We start from the raw sequence: 27202 nt of genomic DNA, 5'->3' as shown, positions 1-27202 counted from the left end.
GAATGTTTTTCACCAGTTTATTTCATTTTTCAGAACTGGGTAAACTTGGCAAAAAGTTGTTAGAAACCTGTCTCACCTCTCAAACTTATGTTGCAAGTTAAATTTATTTTCATAAATTCAAAATTTCGAATATGAAAGAAAAATCTAAATATTAAACATTAATGAAATGCATCACATTATCTAATGAAAATATAGCAGCCATCTTTATTATAAAATAAAACCACAAATTCTATATTTCATTGCTGACTAACAATTTATGTATTATAGAAAATAATATAGGCAGAGTAAAAGGTTTTTTTTTTCAAGTTAAATATAACAAAATGAGCTGTACCTAATTATCCTCCTGTGCCTCCAGTCTTTGATACGGCTGCATCAGTGATCTCACAACTACATCTGACGGCAGCAGTCAATGTATTCAGCATGAGAACAAAATCACGCTGCATAGACAGGGTGGGGGGGGGGGGACAGCTCATTTTGTTATTTTTACTAAGAGGATGCCTGTAAAATTAAAAATATGCCATAAAAAACCTCTTTAACAATTGATTTATTCAACATTTCAAACTATATGTGGCCTCTCATAAGCCACTTGACAACAGTCCTAGTCATTAAAAATAGGGTAATCATGTGTTTGTTGTTTTTCGATTTCCCTATAAAGATAGTCACAATTTGATTTGTCTACAGATTCAGCACTGAAAAGATTATGAGAAGGTAGAAAAAAGTTATCCAACGTGTAATTCTTAAGACAATCTTGGAAGAAACTAACATATCTGTCAAAGCATGATTCCAAATCTTCTAATTTCCAATCATCATCTTTTGGATATGTCGCACAGAGATGCAGTAGCGCAGTCTTGGCATGGTATGAGCAGAACTGATCCATTTTTCTTTGCTTTCCATTCTCTTTAAGCAGCTCCAGCAGGAACTTCAGCAGTTTCAGACACTGTTTTCTGAGAACCAACAATAATATAACAATTATTGAACACTTCTAGATTGACTTGTCGGGTGTTACACTTGGAATATGAACTGTTAATTATAGGTGCAGCACACAAGTCTATATGTGACTATGACAGAAGGAAATTAAGGAGATTCAGAAACATCTGATCACAGGTGTGCAAAAAATTCCAAATTTACAAAAAGTAATAATATTGGGAGCCTACAATTTCTCATTAATATTAGTTGTATTTAAAAGGGATGGTCCGAAACGAGCATGGATTTTAATCCTAAATGTCTATCTATTGAATGTAATATTCTAATCTCCTTTTTAACATACTTTAACTAAAAAGTCCCTATCGGTCCCTCTCTACTCTAACGGTTACATTGCATACTGCATCCTTCAAATGTAACAAATGGTTCAAAAGAAAAAGAAAATAGCATACTCCACAAAATGTTGTGTGATAGATGTCCAGTATTTCTCCATAATACCGCATTTTGTGGAGCATGTTACATCATATGGTGCTATGGTACATGATACATCTACCACTCCATCCAGCATCTGTGCACATGCCTATAAGGGGTATATCAGCACAAAACTTGCCACTTGCCTGCAGCACATTTCTTTTTTGCTCCCTCCACTTTCACAACAAGTTTTTCCATTTCCATGATTGGATAATATTTCCTTCTCAATATTTGAAAATGAAATTCGCCATGTATCTGTGAAAATAAAAGCTTCTAGCTACTTCACTATGGTATATGCAACCAATGTTTTATGGAAAAAGTTTATATAATTGCAAACAACATATACAATGGATGAAAGATGTGTCTATATAACATCATTTATTTAAAAAAAAAAAACAAAACATTATACATCTTCAATATTCATATTTCGTATAATGAAAGCAAAATTTAGTACACAATGCTTTCCCTTTTAAATGAGGGGTCTCCAAGTAGAACTATCCCTATTTGATGGCTTCATTGACAGTAAGCTGATCATAAAGCATTCTCCTGATGTGACGATCAGCAATCACCCTTAATCTGTGGTGTAACCCAGTGGCATAACTACAGTCTGATGGGCCTTGGATGCAGGATTTGGATCCTGGTATATATATTCACCTTCATGGCCCCATCCTGGTATACCGTATTTTGCAGATTATAAGACACACCAGATTATAAAATGATAATTCATGCGTCTTATTGCTTACTGGGGGTGGTGGCTGTGGTGAAGCAGGGTCCCAGGGTCGCTGCTGGAGGATGCAAGAGTGGAGTGTAGCTGCAGGCCACAGGCTGGGATGTGCGGCGTGCTGCTGCAGGTGTTCGGTGCTGCGGAACAGCTCCAATTCCCCACTCTGCTAATGATGAACACACTATCCAGCAAATGGAGGTTGCCATTTTGGAAAATCGCTGCGTAAACATTTGCCGCCTAGCCCAAAATGTCAAGATTAGTGTGGGGTCCATGGAAAAAAATCATCCAAGACCATCTTCACATGCATAAGGTATCCGCTCACTGGGTTCCCCGGCTGCTCATACCTTTCCAGAAGCAGGAACGAGTCAAATGCTCTCAAGCTCTATTGACAATGAGCCATGGAAACCAGGAAGATGTTTTCAACAGACTGATCACACAGGATGAAAGCTGGGTCCATCACTATGATCATGAGACTAAAGTCCAGTCTATGTAATGGAAGCTGTTATGGTTACCCCAATGACCAGGGGAATAAAAATACAAAACGGACTAGCTCTCGGGTGATGGAAACTAAGGTCGACCGTGACCTGAACCTGACCCAACACTTACAGTAGCCGGGGGATGTACCTACGATGCCCTAGACACCACGCGCCAGCCGGAGATCTAACTACCCCTATAAGAGGAATATACAGGCCTGCCTTACCTCCAGTGAGGAACCCCAAAAGATGATAGTAGGCCCCCACAGATATTGACGGTGAGTTCAGAGGAAATGACATACGTAGGATGAACAGCAGATTTAGCACAGTGAGGTCCGCTTACTAGATAGCAGAAGGACAGGAAAGTGTTACTTCACGGTCGACCTAAAAATCACTATTCAAAAACACCATCCAGAAATTACTTTAAACTCCAGTGACAACTCATGCCACTGGAGTAGTAATTTTCTGTCCACAAGAGCTTCCAGCACTGAAGAGACACATTGCAGATAGCTGGACAAAAATAGCAAAAACAAGAAACAAAATTCAACTTAGCTGAACTGGAACTTGAGGCAGGTGAATGCAACAGAATGCTACTAGCACATTGTTGGCCGGCATATGACTAACAGCCAAGCAGCCTTAAATAGGAAACTCCCCTAGAGGGCGGCGACAGGTAATCAGATGGAGGAAGGCACATAGGAGGCACTGCCATAACAGACCACCGGGGGAGCCCACAAACCGAATTCACAACAGTACCCCCCCCTTAAGGAGGGGGCACCGAACCCTCACCAGAACCACCAGGGCGATCTGGATGAGCACTATGAAATGCACGAACCAAATCAGGAGCATGAACATCGGATGCTGTCACCCAAGAATTATCCTCCTGGCCATAACCTTTCCACTTAACCAGATACTGAAGTTTCCGTCTGGAAACACGGGAGTCCAAGATCTTTTCCACCTCATACTCCAATTCACCCTCAACCAACACAGGAGCAGGTGGATCAGCAGAAGGAACAACCGGTACCTCATACCTCCGCAATAATGACCGATGGAAAACATTATGGATATTAAAAGATGCTGGGAGGTCCAAACGAAAGGACACAGGATTAAGAACCTCCAGAATCCTATAAGGGCCGATAAACCGAGGCTTAAACTTAGGAGACGAGACCTTCATAGGAACAAATCGAGAAGACAGCCACACCAGGTCCCCAACACAAAGACGAGGACCAATACGCCGATGACGATTAGTGAACTGTTGAGTCTTCTCCTGGGACAACTTCAGATTGTCCACAACCTGTCCCCAAATCCGATGCATCTTATCAACCACAGCATCCACTCCAGGACAATCCGAAGACTCCAATTGACCGGACGAAAACCGAGGGTGAAACCCTGAATTACAAAAAAATGGAGAAACCAAAGTGGCAGAACTGGCCCGATTGTTAAGGGCAAACTCTGCCAATGGCAAAAAGTCAAGCCAATCATCCTGATCAGCGGACACAAAACACCTCAAGTAAGTCTCCAAGGTCTGATTAGTACGCTCAGTCTGGCCATTAGTCTGAGGATGGAATGCAGACGAAAAAGACAAATCGATACCCATCCTGGCACAGAACGTCCGCCAAAATCTAGACACAAACTGAGTACCCCTGTCAGACACTATATTCTCAGGAATACCATGCAAACGCACCACATTCTGAAAAAATAGAGGAACCAACTCAGAGGAGGAGGGCAATTTGGGTAAAGGTACCAAATGAACCATCTTGGAAAAACGGTCACAAATCACCCAGATGACAGACATCCTACGAGAAACCGGAAGGTCAGAAATAAAGTCCATAGAGATGTGCGTCCAAGGCCTCTTAGGAATAGGCAAGGGCAACAACAACCCACTGGCCCTAGAACAGCAGGGCTTGGCCCGAGCACAAACATCACAAGACTGCACAAACATGCGCACATCTCGAGACAAAGAAGGCCACCAGAAGGACCTAGACACCAAATCCCTGGTGCCAAAAATTCCAGGATGACCTGTCAACGCGGAAGAATGAACCTCCGAGATAACTCTACTGGTCCAATCATCAGGGACAAACAGTCTACCAGGCGGACAGCGATCAGGCCTATCCACCTGAAACTCCTGCAAAGAACGCCGCAGGTCTGGGGAGACAGCTGACAATATCACCCCATCCTTCAGGATGCCGGTAGGTTCGGAATCACCAGGCGAGTCAGTCTCAAAACTCCTAGAGAGGGCATCCGCCTTCACATTCTTGGACCCAGGCAGATATGACACCACAAAGTTAAATCGGGAGAAAAACAACGACCAGCGCGCCTGTCTAGGATTCAGACGCCTGGCCGACTCAAGATAAATTAGATTCTTGTGGTCAGTGAGGACCACCACCTGGTGTCTAGCACCCTCAAGCCAATGACGCCACTCCTCAAACGCCCACTTCATGGCCAGAAGTTCCCGATTTCCCACATCATAATTTCGCTCAGCGGGCGAAAACTTTCGGGAGAAAAACGCACATGGTCTCATTACTGAGCAGTCAGGATCTTTCTGCGACAAAACTGCACCTGCTCCGATCTCCGAAGCATCCACCTCAACCTGGAACGGAAGTAACACATCAGGTTGGCGCAACACAGGAGCGGAAGAAAAGCGGCGCTTAAGCTCTTGAAAGGCCTCCACAGCCGCAGAGGACCAATTAGCAACATCAGCACCCTTTTTGGTCAAATCAGTCAAAGGTTTAGCAATGGCAGAAAAACCCGCTATAAATCGGCGATAGAAATTAGCAAAACCCAAGAACTTTTGCAGACTCTTCAAAGAAGTAGGTTGCATCCAATCACAAATGGCCTGGACCTTGACAGGGTCCATCTCCATAGATGAAGGGGAAAAAATATATCCCAAAAAGGAAATTCTCTGAACTCCAAAACTACACTTTGAGCCCTTTACAAAAAGAGAATTAGCTCGCAAAACCTGAAAAACTCTCCTGACCTGTTGAACGTGAGATTCCCAGTCCTCCGAAAAAACAAGAATATCATCCAAATACACAATCATAAACTTATCCAGATATTCACGGAAAATATCGTGCATAAAGGACTGAAAAACGGAAGGGGCATTTGCGAGACCAAAAGGCATTACCAAATACTCAAAATGGCCTTCAGGCGTATTAAATGCGGTCTTCCACTCATCCCCCTGCTTAATCCGCACCAAATTATACGCACCACGTAGATCGATCTTAGTGAACCACTTAGCCCCCTTTATACGAGCAAACAGATCAGTCAGTAAAGGTAACGGGTACTGGTATTTAACTGTAATCTTATTCAAAAGTCGATAGTCGATACAAGGTCTCAATGAACCATCCTTTTTACCTACAAAGAAAAATCCTGCCCCTAGTGGAGACAACGAGGGGCGAATATGACCCCTTTCCAAGGATTCTCTGATATACTCCCGCATAGCAGTATGTTCAGGTACAGACAAATTAAACAAGCGACCCTTAGGAAATTTACTACCGGGGATCAATTCAATAGCGCAGTCACACTCTCTGTGAGGAGGGAGAGAATCAACTTTAGGCTCTTGAAAGACATCATAAAAATCTGACAGAAATGCTGGGATCTCAGAGGGAGTAGATGAAGAAATAGGAACCAAAGGTGCATCCCCATGAATACCCCGACATCCCCAGCTCAACACAGACATAGATTTCCAGTCCAAGACGGGATTATGAATCTGTAACCATGGTAATCCAAGCACTAAGACATCATGTAGGTTATATAATACAAGGAAACGAATAATCTCCTGATGGTCTGGGGTAAGACGCATAGTCACTTGTGTCCAATATTGTGGTTTATTGCTAGCCAAAGGTGTAGAATCAATACCCTTCAGGGGAATAGAAACTTCCAATGGCTCCAAATCAAACCCACAACGCTTGGCAAAGGACCAATCCATGAGACTCAGAGCGGCGCCAGAATCCACATAAGCATTCACAGTAACAGATGATAAGGTACAAATCAATGTCACGGACAAAAGAAATTTTGACTGCAAGGTACCTGTAGAAAAAGATTTATCAACCTTTTTATCAACCTTATTTATACGTTTAGAGCATGCTGATATAACATGAGCTGGATCTCCACAGTAGAAGCACAATCCATTTTTGCGCCTGTAATTTTGACGTTCGCCTCTAGACAAAACACGATCGCATTGCATATGCTCTAATGCCTTTTCAGAGGTCACCGCCAAATGGTGCACAGGTCTTTGCTCAGAAGACACCGCCATATGGTGCACAGGTTTTTGCTCAGAAGATACCGCCATATGGTGCACAGATTTTTCCTCAGAAGACCCCGCCATATGGTGCACAGATTTGCGCTCCCGCAAACGCCGATCAATCTGGATAGCCAATTTCATGGCATCATTCAGACCTGCAGGCACAGGGAACCCCACCATGACATCCTTCACGGCATCAGAGAGACCTTCTCTGAAATTAGCTGCTAAAGCGCACTCATTCCATTTAGTAAGCACCGACCATTTACGGAATTTCTGGCAGTATATCTCAGCTTCATCTTGCCCTTGGGAAAGAGCTATCAAGGCTTTCTCAGCCAAAATCTCCAAATTAGGCTCTTCATAAAGCAACCCCAAAGCCTGAAAAAACGCATCTACATTTAACAACGCAGGATCCCCTGGCGATAATGCAAATGCCCAACTTTGTGGGTCGCCGCGCAATAGAGAGATAACAATTTTAACTTGTTGAGTATGATCACCAGCAGAGTGAGATCTCAGAGACAAAAACAATTTGCAATTTTCTCTGAAACTCAAAAACCGGGATCTGTCTCCGGTAAAGTATTCAGGCAGAGGAATCTTAGGTTCAGACATTGGAGCACGTATAACAAAATCTTGTAGGTTCTGTACTTTTGTCGCAAGGTTATTCAAACCTGCAACTAAACTCTGTGGATCCATATTCAAATGGGTGTAACCCAAGCATTCAGAGGTTAAGAGGAGAGGAGAAAAAAAAAGGCTGAAGACTGCAGTTTAAGCAAGGAATACAAATGATCAAACTAAGGTGCACTTTCAAACACAGAAAAAAAAAAAAACCTTTTCTCCTCCTTCCTGCTTTAGTGCATCTTTTAACACATAGATTTTTTAGTGGCCGGCCAAACTGTTATGGTTACCCCAATGACCAGGGGAATAAAAATACAAAACGGACTAGCTCTCGGGTGATGGAAACTAAGGTCGACCGTGACCTGAACCTGACCCAACACTTACAGTAGCCGGGGGATGTACCTACGATGCCCTAGACACCACGCGCCAGCCGGAGATCTAACTACCCCTATAAGAGGAATATACAGGCCTGCCTTACCTCCAGTGAGGAACCCCAAAAGATGATAGTAGGCCCCCACAGATATTGACGGTGAGTTCAGAGGAAATGACATACGTAGGATGAACAGCAGATTTAGCACAGTGAGGTCCGCTTACTAGATAGCAGAAGGACAGGAAAGTGTTACTTCACGGTCGACCTAAAAATCACTATTCAAAAACACCATTCAGAAATTACTTTAAACTCCAGTGACAACTCATGCCACTGGAGTAGTAATTTTCTGTCCACAAGAGCTTCCAGCACTGAAGAGTCACATTGCAGATAGCTGGACAAAAATAGCAAAACAAGAAACAAAATTCAACTTAGCTGAACTGGAACTTGAGGCAGGTGAATGCAACAGAATGCTACTAGCACATTGTTGGCCGGCATATGACTAACAGCCAAGCAGCCTTAAATAGGAAACTCCCCTAGAGGGTGGCGACAGGTAATCAGAGATGGAGGAAGGCACATAGGAGGCACTGCCATAACAGACCACCGGGGGAGCCCACAAACCGAATTCACAACAGGAAGCATCATGACTCATAGCCTCCAAAGAAGGCACTTGCCCAACCCTCGGCAGGCAAGGTCATTCTCACAGTATTTTGGGACCAGAATGGAGTAGTATTTATTTCCTACCAAAGGGTAGCATGATCACTGGGGCATTCTATGCTTCACTGCTGGGGAAGTTACAGGAGACCATCAAACCCAACGTGGCTTGTTCACCAAAGGTGTCCGCCTTCTGCAAGACAATGCACCAGTTCACAACGCACATCTTGCCCAAATGGGAGCATGCTCCTGTGGCTTTGAAATTCTATCGCATCCCCCTTATTCATCTGACCTCGCACCATCGGACTTCCACCTCTTTCCAACAACGAAATTATTTTTGAATGGCAAGAATTATCCAGATGATGAGACTCTGATTTCAGAAGACACAACGTGGCTTTTGAAGCAACCTGTCAACTTCTCCCATCTCTTTAAGCAACTGTAAACACTTTGCTTGTAGAAGTGTTTCCCTGGGTGGCACCTATGTAGAGACGGACTAATAACTGTGCCAAGTTTCACTGCTCTCAGTCTACAGGAAGTGGTCTGGGGAAATCTTTAATGAACTCCCTTTGTATGTCCCTCATCCTGGTATATATATATCCCCCATCTTGGTATACATGTTTCCCATCCTGGTATATTTATCCCCCATCCTGGTATATATATCCCCCATCCTTGTATATGTCCCTCGTTTGGCCACTTTTTTTAATGCATAGAAAAAAAGAAACAATTATACTCACCATTCATCTGCTCTCCCGCCATGTGGCGTCCTCTTCTGAAGCCAGGTGCTGACTTCAGCATGCAAACAACGGTAGTGCTTGATGCCACTGCCATGCGCACCCAGCCACGTGCATGCCGACGTTAGCTGCTGACCTCTGATTCACTGGTAGCATGTATTGCCGTGCATGGACCCAACGGGTCTCTGCACTGCAGTACACTTCAGCTGAATGTGTGTCTGAGGACACACATCTACTATCATCTACTATCATTGGCTGGCTCCTCACCATGGTCGTTACTCTCCAGGTGCACATATGCTGCACATTTCATGCTTTGCATTGTTAAGGGTTAATTATGCAATGTTATCTATGAGATATTTTTTGTAGCATTATGTTTCTAGAAATCTCCTCCACTTTACTGCTACTGTAGAATGTAGCGTATTCTGTCTGTTCACATTTCTCTTTGCAGATAATGTACCTAAGAATTCAGAACATAGAAGTGGTTTATATATGCATACAGTGATGTACTTATTATGTTCTGCTACTAGGAGGTTGTTAAGAGTAAACTCAGCCTTATTTTCCATATATGGCCATATTGTCACATGGTTAGACCACATGACCAGGTCCTGGTCACCACTGTAAAAGGTACCGTCACATTAAGCGACGCTGCAGCGATATAGACAACGATGCCGATCGCTGCAGCGTCGCTGTTCCGTCGTTGTGTGGTCGCTGGAGAGCTGTCACACAGACAGCTCTCCAGCGACCAACGATGCCAAAGTCCCCGGGTAACCAGGGTAAACATCGGGTTACTAAGCGCAGGGCCGCGCTTAGTAACCCGATGTTTACCCTGGTTACCAGTGTAAATGTAAAAAAAGAACAAACACTACATACTTACATTCCGGTGTCTGTTGCGTCCCCCGGCGTCCGCTTCCCTGCACTGTGTAAGCACCGGCCCTAAGCAGAGCGGTGACGTCACCGCTGTGCTCTGCTTTACGGCCGGCCGGCGCTGACACAGTGCAGGGAAGCGGACGCCGGGGGAGCTGGAGTCCTGGGGAACCACGGATCATCTCTTTACTGGTACTTATGCTGAGAGACACTTTATTTTTGCATTTATTTGGGATCCTCTTAGGATATGTATTGGTATTCACCTCGTTTCTTTGAGGTTCACTTCCCAGTATGGTTGATCTGTACCCTTTTTGATGTGTTTAGCAATTTGCACTGTGTACTATCTTTGTCAGTTTCTCCATTTTTAATACTCTTTGTTACAATTTAATAAACTTATTGACAATAGTTGTTGACATTTTGGTATTATGTCCTTTCTTTGAGGTTTCAATTTAGTCTTTGGGACATATGGTGAGGTTGTCTCACTTAGTTGTGCATTAAACATAAACTTCTCCAAATGTTCCCTCCACTGCTCACATTGTATGTGACTGATTCTTTGGGATGGTGACCCCCCACTACCTGATCTATCATCCTCTAGTCCCTGGTTCTCCTCACCTCATCCTCCCTACACAGCTTCCAATGTGTTCCAGGCAGCTTGTAACAGTGACACATCATGGTTTCACAGTTTACTTTAAGATAAGATATATTGCAGAAAATGCCGCTAGCTGCGCAGCCTGAATGCTGGCTATCTTTTGTGCAGCATAATTTAATATTGTCCTTGTCCACAAAACATCTCACATCAAAAAACTTAACTCGTCGTTACTGAAGCGAGCTGGGTGGAAGAGCAAACATATAGCAGTGCTGGGATGAGGCACACTAACTTCTGCCTCACATACTTTATGTGCCAGAGACTGCCAGTGCTGCTCACTGGCTTTATCTTCAGCAACAGACAGCACACTGTCACACATGCACAGAAACCAAAGTCACAGGCAGAGGCAGGAGGTGGTGGAGCCTAATGCTGACAGACGTTTCCACTGAAAGTACATATACAGCGCAGTGTATCATTGAGAGGAACCAGCTGCTTCTCTGAAGGGTGGGCCCCAATCCCCCAACCCTGCCGGATCCAGTCGCAATCTCTGCGACCAAGATCGTCATGCCCCCGGTGAAACCTGATATTAAAGGTTTATTTCCAATGGGTAAATTTGCTATGTGCTTATAAAACAATCATCTTTGCAATTGAATTTATTGTTTAAATTGTACTCTATTCAAAAAATATTTCATTTTTAATTTTCTTGTTTGCTACTCTTTACCAAGAGGACTTGCTACTACAATATTATAGTCTAACCAAAAAAATGAGCAGGAGCATAAGTTAGTATACGTGCAGTGTATAAGAGCATGTTTATACTGTGGTCATTTCACATACAAAACCCAAGAAAAAATCAAAATGAGCATATACCTTGTAGTAAGTAAATAAGTATATCTTACCTGCGTTCAGTGTTCTGTTTCCCATCATTGCTCGTTTGGGCACCATGTAGAAGTGACTTCTTTTATATTCCAGTTTTACTTTCATGCCAAGCCAATCATCAATCTTCATTCCACCTTTAGTTTCTTTAGGCAATCTGTTAATTATTTTCAGGGCAACGACAAGATCCACTGAAATGTCCTGAGGTTCATTTCTAATGGAAATAGTAACTGCAGGGCTCCCAGGATCTTTCCTCTGTAGGGTTACATCTTCCATTTCTATATTAATTATGATCACATGTGGTTAGTAATGGTAATAGGAGTCAGAATTATTGTGACAATTATGTTTTGTTCAAAATTGTTACTTTTATATTGTTTTATTTTGTTATTTAATCATCATCGATTTATGCATATGTAGTCAGGTAGAACTATGAAATGCGCAAGCTGAGACTGTGTTTTATTATACAGTATCTAGTTAGGCCTAAGAAATTCACTTTGATATTATAAACATGCACACAGTAATATTAATAGTCTAGAGTATAAAAATCACACTATAAAATAAAAAAGGTAGCTATTAAACTTGCACGCATAATACATACGGTCATCTAATAGATTTACCACAGTGGGCAATGTTGTGTGCACAACAGCATGCATTGAATCTGTAATTATTCAAAATAAAAAGAAAAAAAATAGGTGACGTCTCTATAAATCTATACACTTCATCAGATTCATTCTGCCAAAATCTTGGATAGTATGAAATAGGTCAGGTATTGGCAGCACTCGAAGTTGCCCAAAAGTTTTGCAAACCTTTTCTTTTTTTTATGCTAGTCCGGGTCAACTTTTCCAAAGTTATTGGATCCTGGAGGACATGCTGAGGCCACTTTGGTGGCTTGAATTGCGACAGAAATGTGCTCCAGTTCCTGAGAGTAACATTTTGTCTGAAGCACTCTCCAGCTATAAGATACACCTGATTCATTAAGAAGTGTGTGCCTCTTAATGATTTAAGAATGCTCTAGGTTGGAAAAACAAGATAATCTTGTAGATATGATACCTTTTCATGGCTAACAAAAGTAAAATAAATTGTTATAAAGCAAGCTTTCCAGACTTCTTAAGGTACCTTCACACTAAGCGACTTTGCAACGATAGCGATCCGTGACGTTGCAGCGTCCTGGATAGCGATATCATTGTGTTTGACAGGCAGCAGCGATCTGGATCCTGCTGTGATATCGCTGGTCGTTGCTGAAAGTCCAGAACTTTATTTGGTCGTCAGATCGGCGTGTATCGTCGTGTTTGACAGCAAAAGCAACGATGCCAGCAATGTTTTACAATGGTAACCAGGGTAAATATCGGGTTACTAAGCGCAGGGCCGCGCTTAGTAACCCGATATTTACCCTGGTTACCATTGTAAAAGTAAAAGAAAACACTACATACTCACCCTCTGATGTCTGTCATGTCCCCCGGCGTCCGCGCTGCTGCTCAGAGCTTCCTGCACTGAATGTGTCAGTGCCGGCCGTAAGGCAAAGCACAGCGGTGACGTCACCGCTGTGCTTTAGGGCCGGCGCTCACACAGTGCAGGGAAGCGGACGCCGGGGGACGCGACAGGCACCGGAATGTAAGTATGTAGTGTTTGTTTTTTTTAACATTTACACTGGTAACCAGGGTAAACATCGGGTTACTAAGCGCGGCCCTGCGCTTAGTAACCCGATGTTTACCCTGGTTATCAGGGGACTTCGGCATCGTTGGTCGCTGGAGAGCTGTCTGTGTGACAGCTCACCAGCGACCACACAGCAACGCTGCAGCGATCGGCATCGTTGTCGATATCGCTGCAGCATCGCTTAATGTGACGGTACCTTAAGGTCTCTTCCTCAAGCATGGTATAACAAAGTTTGTGAAGAAACACAAATATATACACGCAAAAAACCAGAGTTATCACATAATGGGCATTTAAATGAACAAACAATCTGATCTCTGAGAGAGAATCCTTAATTGTATTAGTGGTGTGAAAATGTTATAGTCCCAATATCAAAGTAAGATCAGAGGCCTGGTGCCCTCACTGTATCTGGAGCAGATTCTTTAGATCTTATAGTAAGCCATAAATCCTCCTGAAAAATGTAGTCCTGTGTGAAGTTAATCAAAGGCTATATTAAGTTTGTATTTCCAAACCCTTTAATGTTTTTGTTCTTTAAAGTTACCTTTTAATATGGCAACTTTCCTATTGCTTATGTTGTGTCCTGGACCACAGAAATGGCCAGCGGTAAATATTTTTTTATTATCTGTAATCGTGTGGCATTGACACTTCATCCATGCTCTCAGTTTCTGTCCTGTTTCTCCCACATAGAGACCCCCAATAGGACATACAGTGGGGCAAAAATGTATTTAGTCATTCAGCAATAGTGCAAGTTCCACCACTTAAAAAGATGAGAGGCGTCTGTAATTTACATCATAGGTAGACCTCAACTATGGGAGACAAACTGAGAAAAAAAAATCCAGAAAATCACATTATCTGTTTTTTTATCATTTTATTTGCATATTATGGTGGAAAATAAGTATTTGGTCAGAAACAAAATTTCATCTCAATACTTTGTAATATATCCTTTGTTGGCAATGACAGAGGTCAAACGTTTTCTGTAAGTCTTCACAAGGTTGCCACACACTGTTGTTGGTATGTTGGCCCATTCCTCCATGCAGATCTCCTCTAGAGCAGTGATGTTTTTGGCTTTTCGCTTGGCAACACGGACTTTCAACTCCCTCCAAAGGTTTTCTATAAGGTTGAGATCTGGAGACTGGCTAGGCCACTCCAGGACCTTGAAATGCTTCTTACGAAGCCACTCCTTCGTTGCCCTGGCGGTGTGCTTTGGATCATTGTCATATTGAAAGACCCAGCCACGTTTCATCTTCAATGCCCTTGCTGATGGAAGGAGGTTTGCACTCAAAATCTCACGATACATGGCCCCATTCATTCTTTCATGTACCCGGATCAGTCGTCCTGGCCCCTTTGCAGAGAAACAGCCCCAAAGCAAGATGTTTCCACCACCATGCTTTACAGTAGGTATGGTGTTTGATGGATGCAACTCAGTATTCTTTTTCCTCCAAACACGACAAGTTGTGTTTCTACCAAACAGTTCCAGTTTGGTTTCATCAGACCATAGGACATTCTCCAAAAACTCCTCTGGATCATCCAAATGCTCTCTAGCAAACTTCAGATGGGCCTGGACATGTACTGGCTTAAGCAGTGGGACACGTCTGGCACTGCAGGATCTGAGTCCATGGTGGCGTAGTGTGTTACTTATGGTAGGCCTTGTTACATTGGTCCCAGCTCTCTGCAGTTCATTCACTAGGTCCCCCCGCGTGGTTCTGGGATTTTGGCTCACCGTTCTTGTGATCATTCTGACCCCACGGGGTGGGATTTTGCGTGGAGCCCCAGATCGAGGTAGATTATCAGTGGTCTTGAATGTCTTCCATTTTCTAATTATTGCTCCCACTGTTGATTTCTTCACTCCAAGCTGGTTGGCTATTGCAGATTCAGTCTTCCCAGCCTGGTGCAGGGCTACAATTTTGTTTCTGGTGTCCTTTGACAGCTCTTTGGTCTTCACCATAGTGGAGTTTGGAGTCAGACTGTTTGAGGGTGTGCACAGGTGTCTTTTTATACTGATAACAAGTTTAAACAGGTGCCATTACTACAGGTAATGAGTGGAGGAAAGAGGAGACTCTTAAAGAAGAAGTTACAGGTCTGTGAGAGCCAGAAATCTTGATTGTTTGTTTCTGACCAAATACTTATTTTCCACCATAATATGCAAATAAAATGATAAAAAAACAGACAATGTGATTTTCTGGATTTTTTTTTCTCAGTTTGTCTCCCATAGTTGAGGTCTACCTATGATGTAAATTACAGACGCCTCTCATCTTTTTAAGTGGTGGAACTTGCACTATTGCTGAATGACTAAATACTTTTTTGCCCCACTGTATAGTGCACAGAATAAAGTACACCACATTGGAAGAGGAACATGTGAATGTCCCGGTGTAACAGGCCAAAGTAACCCCGTCCCAGATTAACCCCGGGTATAATTTGGCCTAGGCCAGAGTATACCCCGGGGTATAAACTGGCCTAGGCCAAACTATACCCAGGCATAAAATGGCCTAGGCCAAACTATACCCCGGGGTGTAAAATAGCCTAGGCCAAACTATACCCCTCCAGGCCACATTATACCCCCCAGGGTTAAAGTGGCCTAGGCTACATTTAACCCTGGGTATATTTTGGCCTAGGCCAAACTATACCTAAGGATGTAAAACAGCCTAGGCCAAACTATAACAGGCCACACTATACCCTCAGGCCAGACTATAGCCTTTTACTGGTTGCTATGGGATTTTACATGGCCACTTTATCCTAGCAACGCCCTGGATACGGTTGGAAAAGGGGTTTATCTACCTTGGGGGCACCCTCACAGCACTGCGGGGAAGCCGGGGAACCCTTTTACTGGTTGCTATGGGATTTTACATGACCAATTTATCCTAGCAACGCCTTGTATACGCTTGGAAAAGGGGTTAATCTACCTTGGGGGCACCCTCACAGCACTGCGGGGTGGGTGGGGATCCCTTTTACTGGTTGCTATGGGATTTTACATGGCCACTTTATCCTAGCAACGCCCTGGATACGGTTGGAAAAGGGGTTTATCTACCTTGGGGGCACCCTCACAGCACTGCGGGGAAGCCGGGGAACCCTTTTACTGGTTGCTATGGGATTTTACATGACCAATTTATCCTAGCAACGCCTTGTATACGCTTGGAAAAGGGGTTAATCTACCTTGGGGGCACCCTCACAGCACTGCGGGGAAGCCGGGGAACCCTTTTACTGGTTGCTATGGGATTTTACATGACCAATTTATCCTAGCAACGCCTTGTATACGCTTGGAAAAGGGGTTAATCTACCTTGGGGGCACCCTCACAGCACTGCGGGGAAGCCGGGGAACCCTTTTACTGGTTGCTATGGGATTTTACATGACCAATTTATCCTAGCAACGCCTTGTATACGCTTGGAAAAGGGGTTAATCTACCTTGGGGGCACCCTCACAGCACTGCGGGGAAGCCGGGGAACCCTTTTACTGGTTGCTATGGGATTTTACATGACCAATTTATCCTAGCAACGCCTTGTATACGCTTGGAAAAGGGGTTAATCTACCTTGGGGGCACCCTCACAGCACTGCGGGGAAGCCGGGGAACCCTTTTACTGGTTGCTATGGGATTTTACATGACCAATTTATCCTAGCAACGCCTTGTATACGCTTGGAAAAGGGGTTAATCTACCTTGGGGGCACCCTCACAGCACTGCGGGGTGGGTGGGGATCCCTTTTACTGGTTGCTATGGGATTTTACATGGCCACTTTATCCTAGCAACGCCTTGGATACGCTTGGAAAAGGGGCTTATCTACCTTGGAGGACACCCTCGCAGCACTTAAGGATGGGTGGGTAACGCCTTAGGTGGTTGCTATGGAATTTCACAGGACCACTTTATCTTAGTAATGCCTTGGATAGAATTGTATAAAGGGTTTATCTACCTTGGGGGCACTGTCGCAGCATTGCATGGAGGCTGGGGAACTCTTTTCCTGGTTGCTAAGCGATTTCAAATGATCAATCTAAGGTACTTACACCATGTAAAACCCTATAGCAAGCAGGGTGCCCCCAAGGTAGATAAACCCCTTTTCCAAGCATATACAAGGCATTGCTAGGATAAAGTGGTCATGTAAAATCCCATAGCAACCAGTAAAAGGGTTCCTCGGTGTAACAGGCCAAAGTAACCCTGTCCCAGATTAACCCCGGGTATAATTTGGTCTATGCCAGAGTATACCCGGGCATAAACTGGCCTAGGCCAAACTATACCCCGGGGTGTAAAATAGCCTAGGCCAAACTATACCCCTCCAGGCCAGATTATGTAACTAATCTGGGGTTAAAGTTGCCTAGCCCAATTTATACCTCTCAGCTCATATTATACCCCAATGAAATCATTTGCATTGAGTGATATACACAAGAATTACTTAATGCTTCAACATTTTATTGAGAAACCAAACTGACAATTCTTAAAGAGTACCTCCCACTATACAAAACTTTTGCCCATGGCAAAAGTAGTTGTAAAGGGGGGTATTTGTAATGCATATGCATTACAAATACCCCCCCATTTTATAGTTACCTTAGGGGGGCTGCCCGATTACCCCCCCTCGCTAACCGCCGCTGCCCGTCTCCTGGTAGACGGGGTCCCCCTCCTGCCGCTAGGTGGCGCTGCCTCTCCATGCGCCGACGTCACAGCCAGGCGCCATAGAGGAGAGCGGCACCTGGCTAGTGCCGTTGGAGCTTGTAGAAGCAGAGCCAGCACCACCTAGCGGTGGGAGGGGGGGCAATAATTTCTCATTAGCTATAAGTCACTTATCATGCAATGCAATTATCTGGGGCAACAAATCGCCCAACAGTCATTCTGTGTATTATGACATTTAGTCTAGCATGTCCTTGCTACCAAATTAACGTTTAAAGCTAAACACTGATAACAACATTGAAATGATCGTGCTTATTTTCAAGATACAGTGCATGTTCAGTTGTTGACTGCAGATTGAAGCTTGCAGGATATGTCAACCAATCCATGGAGTCACCGACGTTTGTGTAGATTATTATGTCGCAACTCAACAGATTCGCCGTGGTCATGATCTCTGCATCAGTTGCCCAGACTCCATCACGAGAGATTCCAGAGATGTTCACATATTCATTCACATTTTGGTTCAAGTAGTCCTGTAGTTTTTTTGTCAAGTCAGTTTTCATATGGTGGATGACTTTATCTCTGAGAAGGGAATGGTTGTCCTCTGTTCCTGTCAAGATGTAGCTGATGGCCCGGAAGAAGCAGTTTCCATCACCTTTGGTTTTATATGTACGCCGTGGTTGTTCAAGGTCTCGTCTGCATCCACAGTATACAACCTTACTAAACGTAAGGCCAAGAGTGGTGCTAAGATACTTCCTTCTTGAACTTGGTAGTAGGTTGAAAGCCTTAGTTTGCTTATTTTTCTGTGTGGCAGAGTCACTGGAATAATCATCATCGGATGGTGGAGAAGCCTCTTTATCCTGGTAAATCTTTAGGTTGCTGGTGTGGTATGTGCAACTTCAGAAATTGATTTTGGGTTTTTACATTTACCATGTTCACTACATGGTAAAAGTGACCTGGCAATATGATTCTCCAGGTCAGTATGAGTACTCAGATATCAAAGATGTATAGTTTCTTTTACTTAAGTCATGACATTTTTGGGGGGGAAATTTGGAAAACAAAATGTTTTTCTTTTTTGGTGCCATCTTTTGAGACTTGTAATGTTTTCATTATTGGTAATATCGGGCTTGGTGATGGCTTATTTTTTGCGCCTTGAGCTTTTCCTTTTACAGATGTAATTTTGGGGTAGATACAATGTTTTGATCACATTTCCTTGCAATGTTATCGCAACCCAAAAACCATAATTTTGGCATTTTAATTTTTTTCTCATTACGCTGTTTACTGATTGGATTAATTTAGTCTACATTTTGATAGATAGGACTTTTACAAATGCAGCGTGCAAGCCTGCAACAAGGTCAAGGACTTGACATATGACGTAAGTTTACGTCATTTGTCATGAAGGGGTTCAAATTATATTTCTCAAAAAGGGGTGTCCTCAGTGGTGTAACTACAAAGTTATGGGCCCCGGTGCGAACTTCCAAATGGGCCCCCCCCCCTGCAGCCCTGCCATACAACTCAATGTAACCCCCATAGAATACAACGCAGCCCCCCTCATAGTGTAATGCAGCCCCTACATACAGGGGCAGTGAGAAAGACACGAGCAAATGGTGACGAGGTGGCAAGGGAGAGGGCACAAGAGGGCTAGGGGAGACAGGCACAAGGGTAACATAGGGGGGATAACAAAGATGGATAACATAGGGGTTAACATAGATGCTCCATAGAAAGCTGTGCCACATATAATGCTCCATACCGTTGATTATTGCCCCATAGATGCTCCATATAAAGCTGTGACATATATAATGCTCTGCACCGTTCATTATGGCCCCATAGATGCTCCATAGAAAGCTGTGCAATATATAATGCTCTGCACCGTTCATTATTGCCCCATAGATGCTCCATAGAAAGCTGTGCCATATAAAATGCTCAGCACCATTGATTATTGCCCCATAGAAAGCTGTGCCATATACAATGCTCTGCACCATTGATTATTGCCCCATAGATACTCCATATAAAGCTGTGCAATATATAATGCTGCTGCAATAAAAATAAAAAAAAATCACATACTCACCTCTCTTCGCTCAGGACGCCGGCGCTTTACCTGCTTCTCGTGCGGCTCCATCTCCAGCACTGATGCTCAGCAGAGGGCGCGCACTGACTACGTCACCGCGCCCTCTGACCTGAGCGTCACAGCCAGAGGACGCTGATGACGGAGCTGCATCGGAACGAGGAGCGGTAAATATCGCACAGCGCTGTATACTCACCTACTGCTGGCGCGGTCCCTGCGCGTCCCTGCTTCTCCCAGTGCTGAATCTTCTTCCTGTATTGAGCGGTCACCGTTACCGCTCATGACCGAAATGAATATGCGGCTCCACCTCTATGGGAGGTGGAGCCGCATATTCATTTCGGTAATGAGTGGGACCACGTGACCGCTCAGTACAGGAAGAATATGCAGAGCTGGAAGAAGCAGGGACGCGCAGGGACCGCGCCAGCAGTAGGTGAGTATAATTAGATAACAAATCTCCTGCACTGCAACATGGTGTTGGGTGCCTCTGACCTGCCGGGCCCGAGCCCCTGACCTGACGGGCCCGGTCGCACTGGCGACCGCTGCGACCGCGGTAGTTACGCCCCTGGGTGTCCTCTTTTAGGATTAAGATTTGTTAAATTCAGGAATGTCTGCACTGACTAAGAATGCAATAATAAAGTGTCAACTTTGTAACTGATGTGGCCAGAATGCCACATAACATGGTGAGTACTTATGCACATACAGTATATGTATAGTAACTTCGGAGGATCTGAAAACATTTTAGGCTAAGTTCACACTAGGAGTTTTTGCTGCGTTTTCAATGCATTTTTTTATGCTAATTTTCATCTGCTTTTTAAAATACCAGCAAAGCATATGATATTTCAGAAATCTCATCCACATACATTGTTTTTTTGTCACCAGTACTTTCTGCTTTGCATGATTTTTTGGACATAAAGCATGTCACTTCTTTCAGCGTTTTTCAGCCATTGACTTGAATGGGTGGTGAAAAAAAACACTGAAAAAATGCACCAAAAACGCAAGTATCATGTTTTGCTGCATTTTTTTGTGCCAAAACCTGATTCTATGAAATAGGACTTTTTTCAACACTAAACTTTATCAGAATGCACAAGAAACAAATCTAGAATGCCATAACCGCCGTAAAAAAATGCAAGAAAAATTTAAGGAAAACATGCATTTAAAAAAAAAAAACCTCTGAAAAAACACCTAATATAAATTTACCTGTAACTTCTTTGCGACTATATATTGTAAAGATGTACATCATGTGATTAACAGTGACTACACAGGAATACATTACAGAGACTTGACTTACCGGCCTTGCCAATTATTTGCTTAATAAGACCTCTAAATTTTTTCATTATTTCATTGGCTGAAATATTTCCTTCCTCGATATATTCTTCCATGGCTGGCGGACTTCGACCTTTAAAGGCTAATGTGTAGAAAGGCCCTTTCTTGTCAAGGTTTGTCAGAAGAATTGTATTGTAAGATGGTACGGAGATTTCTAACATTATATCAAATTCATTTGGCTTTGATATCTGTGATTGAAATAATGAGTATTGTCAGGTCATAGGAAAAAGCAAAATCTGAGTAAGGCAGGAGTCACACATGCGAGAAAATCGCACGAGTCTCGCGTCTCAATACCTGGCACTCGGGACTGGAGCGTGCGGCTTCTTGTATTTCTATGCAGATGAGCGCTCTGGTCCGAGTGTCGGCAGCTGTGCCGGGTATTGATGCAAGAGACTCGTGCGAGTTTCTCGCAAGTTTGACCCCGGCCCAAGACGGATTTCACACACCCGATATTTATTGCCCGAGTACATCACTGGGGTGCCCAAAATGGCCGTGTGTCTCCTGACCTGAACTGAGCAGCCACATGTAAGCCTATGAAACTGTTGAGTATTAGTCAGGAGACCCCGGACAGTCCACATCTCTGTGCTCTGTATTCGGACCATCAATGTCAGATTTTTGAAGGCAGTCTAAGGCATAAACAGTCATTAAAATGATGCGCTACAATACTCTCTTCAACGTGGTAACTACTTCTCGTGGAAAAGTTATAATAATGAAATCATGTTTTTCATGAAATATTGTAACAAGATTCCCTCAATAACAGAGCACTGAGACCATCATACTTATGTCTCTTTACATTTGCCTTGTGTATCTATGGTGGGATGATGGCAATGCACTGATTGCAATTGTTTCCTTTTAGCTTCATTATTGTTTTATCAATGACCCTCTCCAATTGCAAACAGTACTGAACAGTAATGGGATCAGGTAGCCATACACCTGGAAAATTGTTGCTACATTTTCATGCTGTTTTTTTCCACTTATGTTAATAAAGAATAAATTGACTGGCACATTTAAAAAAAGTTTGACTACTTATCAAGGGATTTCTTTGACTCCTAAAGCCTGTGCAAGAATAACTGGTTTTGCTGCTGATGTGTTTTAGCACGCCCCATTTTTAGATGTCCTTAGGGTTCGTTCACATGACCGGATGGGTGCAATCTGATTACAAAAGGTATTGCACTCGGACCAATGTTATTTATTGAGGCACTGCAGATATTTTTTCTCAGCTGTATTCAGCATGAGTAAAAAATTGCATCTGTAATCGGATGGGTGTGAGAAAGAAATCAGATGCCATACGGAACATTAGTATGGCATCAGATTATTATGGATACATTACAATTCTGTAACATAGGAAACTGTATGGACCAAACTCAGCTCTCTCTAATTCTGCAGCAGCGTTGGAGAAGCGCAGGAACACTAAAAACGTGATTGTGTGTGCTCCGGTCATCCTGCCAGCTTTAGACAGTACTTGTGAGTCGCCCGCCAGGGCCATGGGGTACCCGGTAGCGGGTCCGGTGTTCACAGGGGGATGTCACGGTGGCGACCCGGTCCGTGGCTCTGGGCGCCCATGTAAAAGGGGAAATTGAATAAAGTTTGTGTTCGTGATGCCACCTGTGGTATTCAGTCAGTGGGGACCGCCGCTGCTTCAAGGGGTGCTCTGGGGTGATGTTATGGCAGCTAGATGGTACAACTTCCCACAGGTGAAGTATATCCCCATGCTCCCGGTGTGTAGATGGAAGATGGTGAATGGTGCAGTAAGGAACGAGGACACAGGTTTGCAGTCTCTATACCTGGTTTACTGAAGACTTCAGGCAGCCACAGTCCAGGGCAGCAGATCACAGGGCAGGCAGGGTCCGGCTTGGAAGCAAATTCAGAGTTCCCTTTACCAGGTGGAGTTAAAAGCCTTCCTCTAGCGCGGTGGTGTTGTGGTCCCTTACTGCCTATGGCTTCAGATAAGGTCCTCACAGTTCATCTCTCTGTCCCCCATATAGGATAGGACTCGAGCCTTTTTACAGCAACTCTAGCATGCCCCAGGCTCTATGTGTTACTGTGTCTCAGGTGTGTGTGGCGGACTGGTAACTTGCAGTTCAGTTGTCCTGCCGGTCTCTGCTGTAAGTCTTAGAGTCCCTAACTACCTCGGTGGTCTGGCTACAGGTGTCTGCGCTTTGCCAGGGAGACAGTCTGCTCGCTGCTCTCCTCCCCTTGGTGTCCTCGCCTGTGCTCCTCTCTCCTACACGCTCACTGCAATATGTTCTGCTTTCAGTGTTGTCTCTGTCCAGGAGCTGCAGCACTCTGTTTTGGCTGCACGGCTCCTCATGAGGTTCTTCCTGCCTCAGACTGCTCCAGTCTGCTGTCTGACACTAACTGACTAACTTTCCCTCCAAAACTACCAAATATATGGGGAGTCACCTAGTAAATAGGATCAAAAGCTCCCCCTGGTTGCCTGGAGTGTGAACACATTGCATGCTTGTGTTTACCTGGTGAAAGTTATCCTTCCTTGCCTTCAAGTGTAACATCACTCTCCCCATGAGGAAAGCAATGTTACTGTGACGACCAGGACCCTGAGGTGCCACACTTGCAATAGGAGATCATTAAAACTGTGCATGCTCAGCCACTCTTCTGTACTGCATGAATACACACAGAGGCATCATGGTGGCTCAGTGGTTAGCACTGCAGCGCTGGAGTCCTGGGTTCAAATCCCACCAAGGACAACCTCTGCAAGGAGTTTGTATGTTCTCCCCGTGTTTGTGTAGGTTTCCTCCGGGTTCTCCGGTTTCCTCCCACATTCCAAAGACATACTGATAGGAAATTTAGATTGTGCGCTCCATCGGGGACAGTGATGATAATGTGTGCAAACTGTAAAGCGCTGCAGAATATGTTAGCGCTATATGAATAAAAATTATTATTACTATAAACAACATAATTTGAAAACCACCTGTTCTTGAGAAAAATGTAAATAAAATAACAGTTGTAACTAAAAATGTTGTTGAGACAACCTCTTTAACCAGGGGTCATGTGGAGCGGCCTCAGGTACTGTACCAGTACATTTAGAGCGGCCTTTTATTGTGGCCAGCCTTAGGCACACCTGTGCAATAATCATGCTGTCTGACCAACATCTGGATATGTCAGACCAGTGAGGTGGATGGATTATCTCGGCAAAGGAGAAGTGTTCACTAAGGGCTCATACCTACTTATGAGAAAAAAAACGGTCCGTAATCTGGACCAAAAAAACGGACGAGTGTCATGCGAGTACAATTTTTATCACATAGCATCTGTATGATATCCGTATGACATGCGTATGCAATGCGTTTTTTTTCTCTGCAACTATTTTTCTACAATCATTTACAGGACCATTTACAGTGTTCTATGCCACAGAATGGTAAGGTATCTGTAAAAAATGGACGGCATACGCATGATCCATATGCCGTGTGATTTTTTTTCTCGCACCCATTCACTTGCATTGGCAAGTCTCCTCCAAGATACGCAGAAAATCGCAGCATGCAAAAAAAAAATCCCAGATGAGATGTAACCCATTGAATAACATTGGTCCGAGTGCAATCCGATTTTTTTATCGGATTGCACTCGTCCGTTTCTCGCACAATTGAGTATGAGCCCTAACACAGATTTACACAAATTTGTGAACACTATTTGAGAGAAAAAGGCCTTTTGTATACATAGAAAAAGTCTTAGATCTCGGAGTCCAGCTCATGAAAAATAGGAGCAGAAACAAGTGTTGTGTTTTGTTCAGTATGTATAATGTATCATAGCGAGGGCTTACTTAGGTCTGTTAATCAAAGCAGTAAAGCAGTGGGGGAGAGAGCCTGCACGATGCTGAGCTGTGACGTGTGGTGAAGCTCTGCCCACAGCCCAGTTACTCAGGGAGACTGTGTCCCGCCTCGGTGATGCCAGGTCAGCTAACAATTCCGGAAGTTGATGTGACATCAACAGACATCAGAGGCAGCTGAAGCCGGGGGTCACAATATTTTCACAAATAAGCGCAAGTCATATTGAACAAATTTTACCACTATTATGAAGTACAATATATCATGGAAAAAAACAGTCTCAGAATCACCGGGATCCATTGAAGTGTACCTGCTTCTGATTCAGCCATAGAATTGCCTGATCACTGCTCCACCAATACTCCCTTAATCCCCCACCTAAATCTGACGCTATAGCCTATGCACCACACAGCTTCATAGCTTTCATGCAGTAGCATAACTTGACGCCTGTGGGCTCCAATTGACAATCTCCAACAGCACCCCCAACTATCAAGGGTCTTTAAAAACTGAATATCTCCTAAGGTCTAAAAGGAGTTTTTAAACCCTTCTAGGCTTAAGTGTCAGAGTGCTACTGCAACACCTGCACCCACTATAGTTATACCCCTGCTTTTATCATATACTACATGTAAGGGGCTGTGATGAGGGGGTTAAATATTCACACACTATACCTTTTTAAAAGTTAAAAAAAATGTATTTTGTTAATCCTGCATAAAATGCTACATTATATTTACAATTATATTTATTTTTGGTAAATCTACATTTTAACATAAGGACTTATTTTGATTCCTGTATTGACTGCATTTGTGATATACAGTATATGGTCTAATGGTGGAACAGCATAGTTATGTAGCAAACTATTTATACAATGCAGAAATCCAGCATCATGTTATACGTTTCCCGCTAGAAACAGGTTTCATCTGACTTTTGAAAATAGATCACATCTTACCTTGACACGCTCATAGTAGCTTCCAGTGGATAATTTATTTATATCCTTAAACAGAGGATCACCTTGGAATTCTCTAGATTTCAGTATAGTGCTTACAACCTTATTGACTTTCTCTGCTGCTTTTGAAATATCTTCCATTTTCATTCTCAATTTTCCATTAACTAAATCCTTCATTCTCCTCGGAGTTCTGGAGCTAGCAGTTTTCAGATCATTTCCTTTGGGCTCTGTATTTCCCTTATCTAAAATTGAAACATCATTTTTTTCTTCTTTACTTCTTTTATCGCATCCTTTTTTTCCCGAAGCCACTTTTACTTGTCCATTTTCACATATTTCATCAAGGGATTTACATTTAGCATCTCTTAATTTTTGTGGCCTGTCTAGTGGTTTAGAGGCTTTATCCCTAGCTCTATTTTGTGTAATTTCACTAAATCCGTTATATTCTTTTGGAAAATTCTTTACATCGTCTGTAAGTTGGTCTGTCATGTTACTACCTTCTGGTGATGTTTCTCTGTCTTTCTCTTTCTTTGCTGGTGTGTCTCTTTGTTTTCTGGTTGATTTTATAGTTGGATGATTGCTTTCTTCTGTAGGATCATTCTTTCTCCTTTCTTCCGTTGGTGACTTCTGTAGGGTTTTCCTACCACCTGAATGTCCATCACCTCTGTTGTCCACTTTGGATGATGGATATTTTTCAGGTTTCTCTGAATCTCTCTTCATTTTTGCAGCATTTCCTGACTGAACTGAACTACGAGCAGACCCTCCCCTGCTTCTTGGCTCTTTTGGTCGTGTCGCCATTTCTTTGTGTTGATCTGATTGTCGTCTGCCGTCCATTTCTAGTGTCTTTCCACTCAATATGTGAATGCTGCAAAATGTGTTTGTCTTTCCTCTAAAAATCAGTGCCCCTCCCTAGGCTGAGTGTTCACCAAGAAATGAAACTGAAAGCCTGTGTGGATTATAGGAAGTTCTCATGTGCTTGTACAGCATCTACTGTACTAGTGATTTTTAATTATTATTAATCAATATACAATAAACTATACAACAGAAGACAAAATAGCCGCATACAGTTATGCGATATCATGCATAATATCCGTAAGGTAACCAAAGCAGAGAAAATTAAATCCACAAATATAAATAGATAAATAGCACATTTCAGAAGTAGAAGGAAAAAAATTTTTGGACACAGAAAAAATTAAAAGCAATATGATGCAAACTGTATTTCCAATGTTGGGGCCAGAAAAAAATTGTAATGCAAAAATGTTCTAGGGTCCTGCATCATTCTTGAGTTTATATCAACCAGCCATAGCATTAAATGACATATAGATTAAATGGTTACCGTTCTTTCAAT

At 43.3% G+C, this 27202-nt stretch overlaps 1 protein-coding gene across 1 annotated transcript; it reads right to left on the bottom strand.

The window, feature by feature from the left end:
* LOC143807876 (cyclic GMP-AMP synthase-like) lies at nt 1–26818 on the bottom strand. The gene is made up of 5 exons (XM_077289893.1): nt 25861–26818; nt 21107–21329; nt 11540–11794; nt 1539–1647; nt 1–944 (listed from the first exon to the last, which is right to left on the bottom strand). The coding sequence occupies exons 1-5, from the start codon at nt 26686–26688 to the stop codon at nt 599–601; spliced, it is 1761 nt and encodes a 586-aa protein (XP_077146008.1). The 5' UTR covers nt 26689–26818; the 3' UTR covers nt 1–598.
* Between the last annotated feature and the right edge of the window lie 384 nt (nt 26819–27202).

This window comes from Ranitomeya variabilis, chromosome 2, assembly GCF_051348905.1.
Source record: "Ranitomeya variabilis isolate aRanVar5 chromosome 2, aRanVar5.hap1, whole genome shotgun sequence".
Taxonomy (NCBI): Eukaryota; Metazoa; Chordata; class Amphibia; order Anura; family Dendrobatidae; genus Ranitomeya; species Ranitomeya variabilis.
The sequence above is the reverse complement of the archived record's forward strand: the minus strand, read 5'-3'. Positions and strand labels throughout refer to the sequence as shown.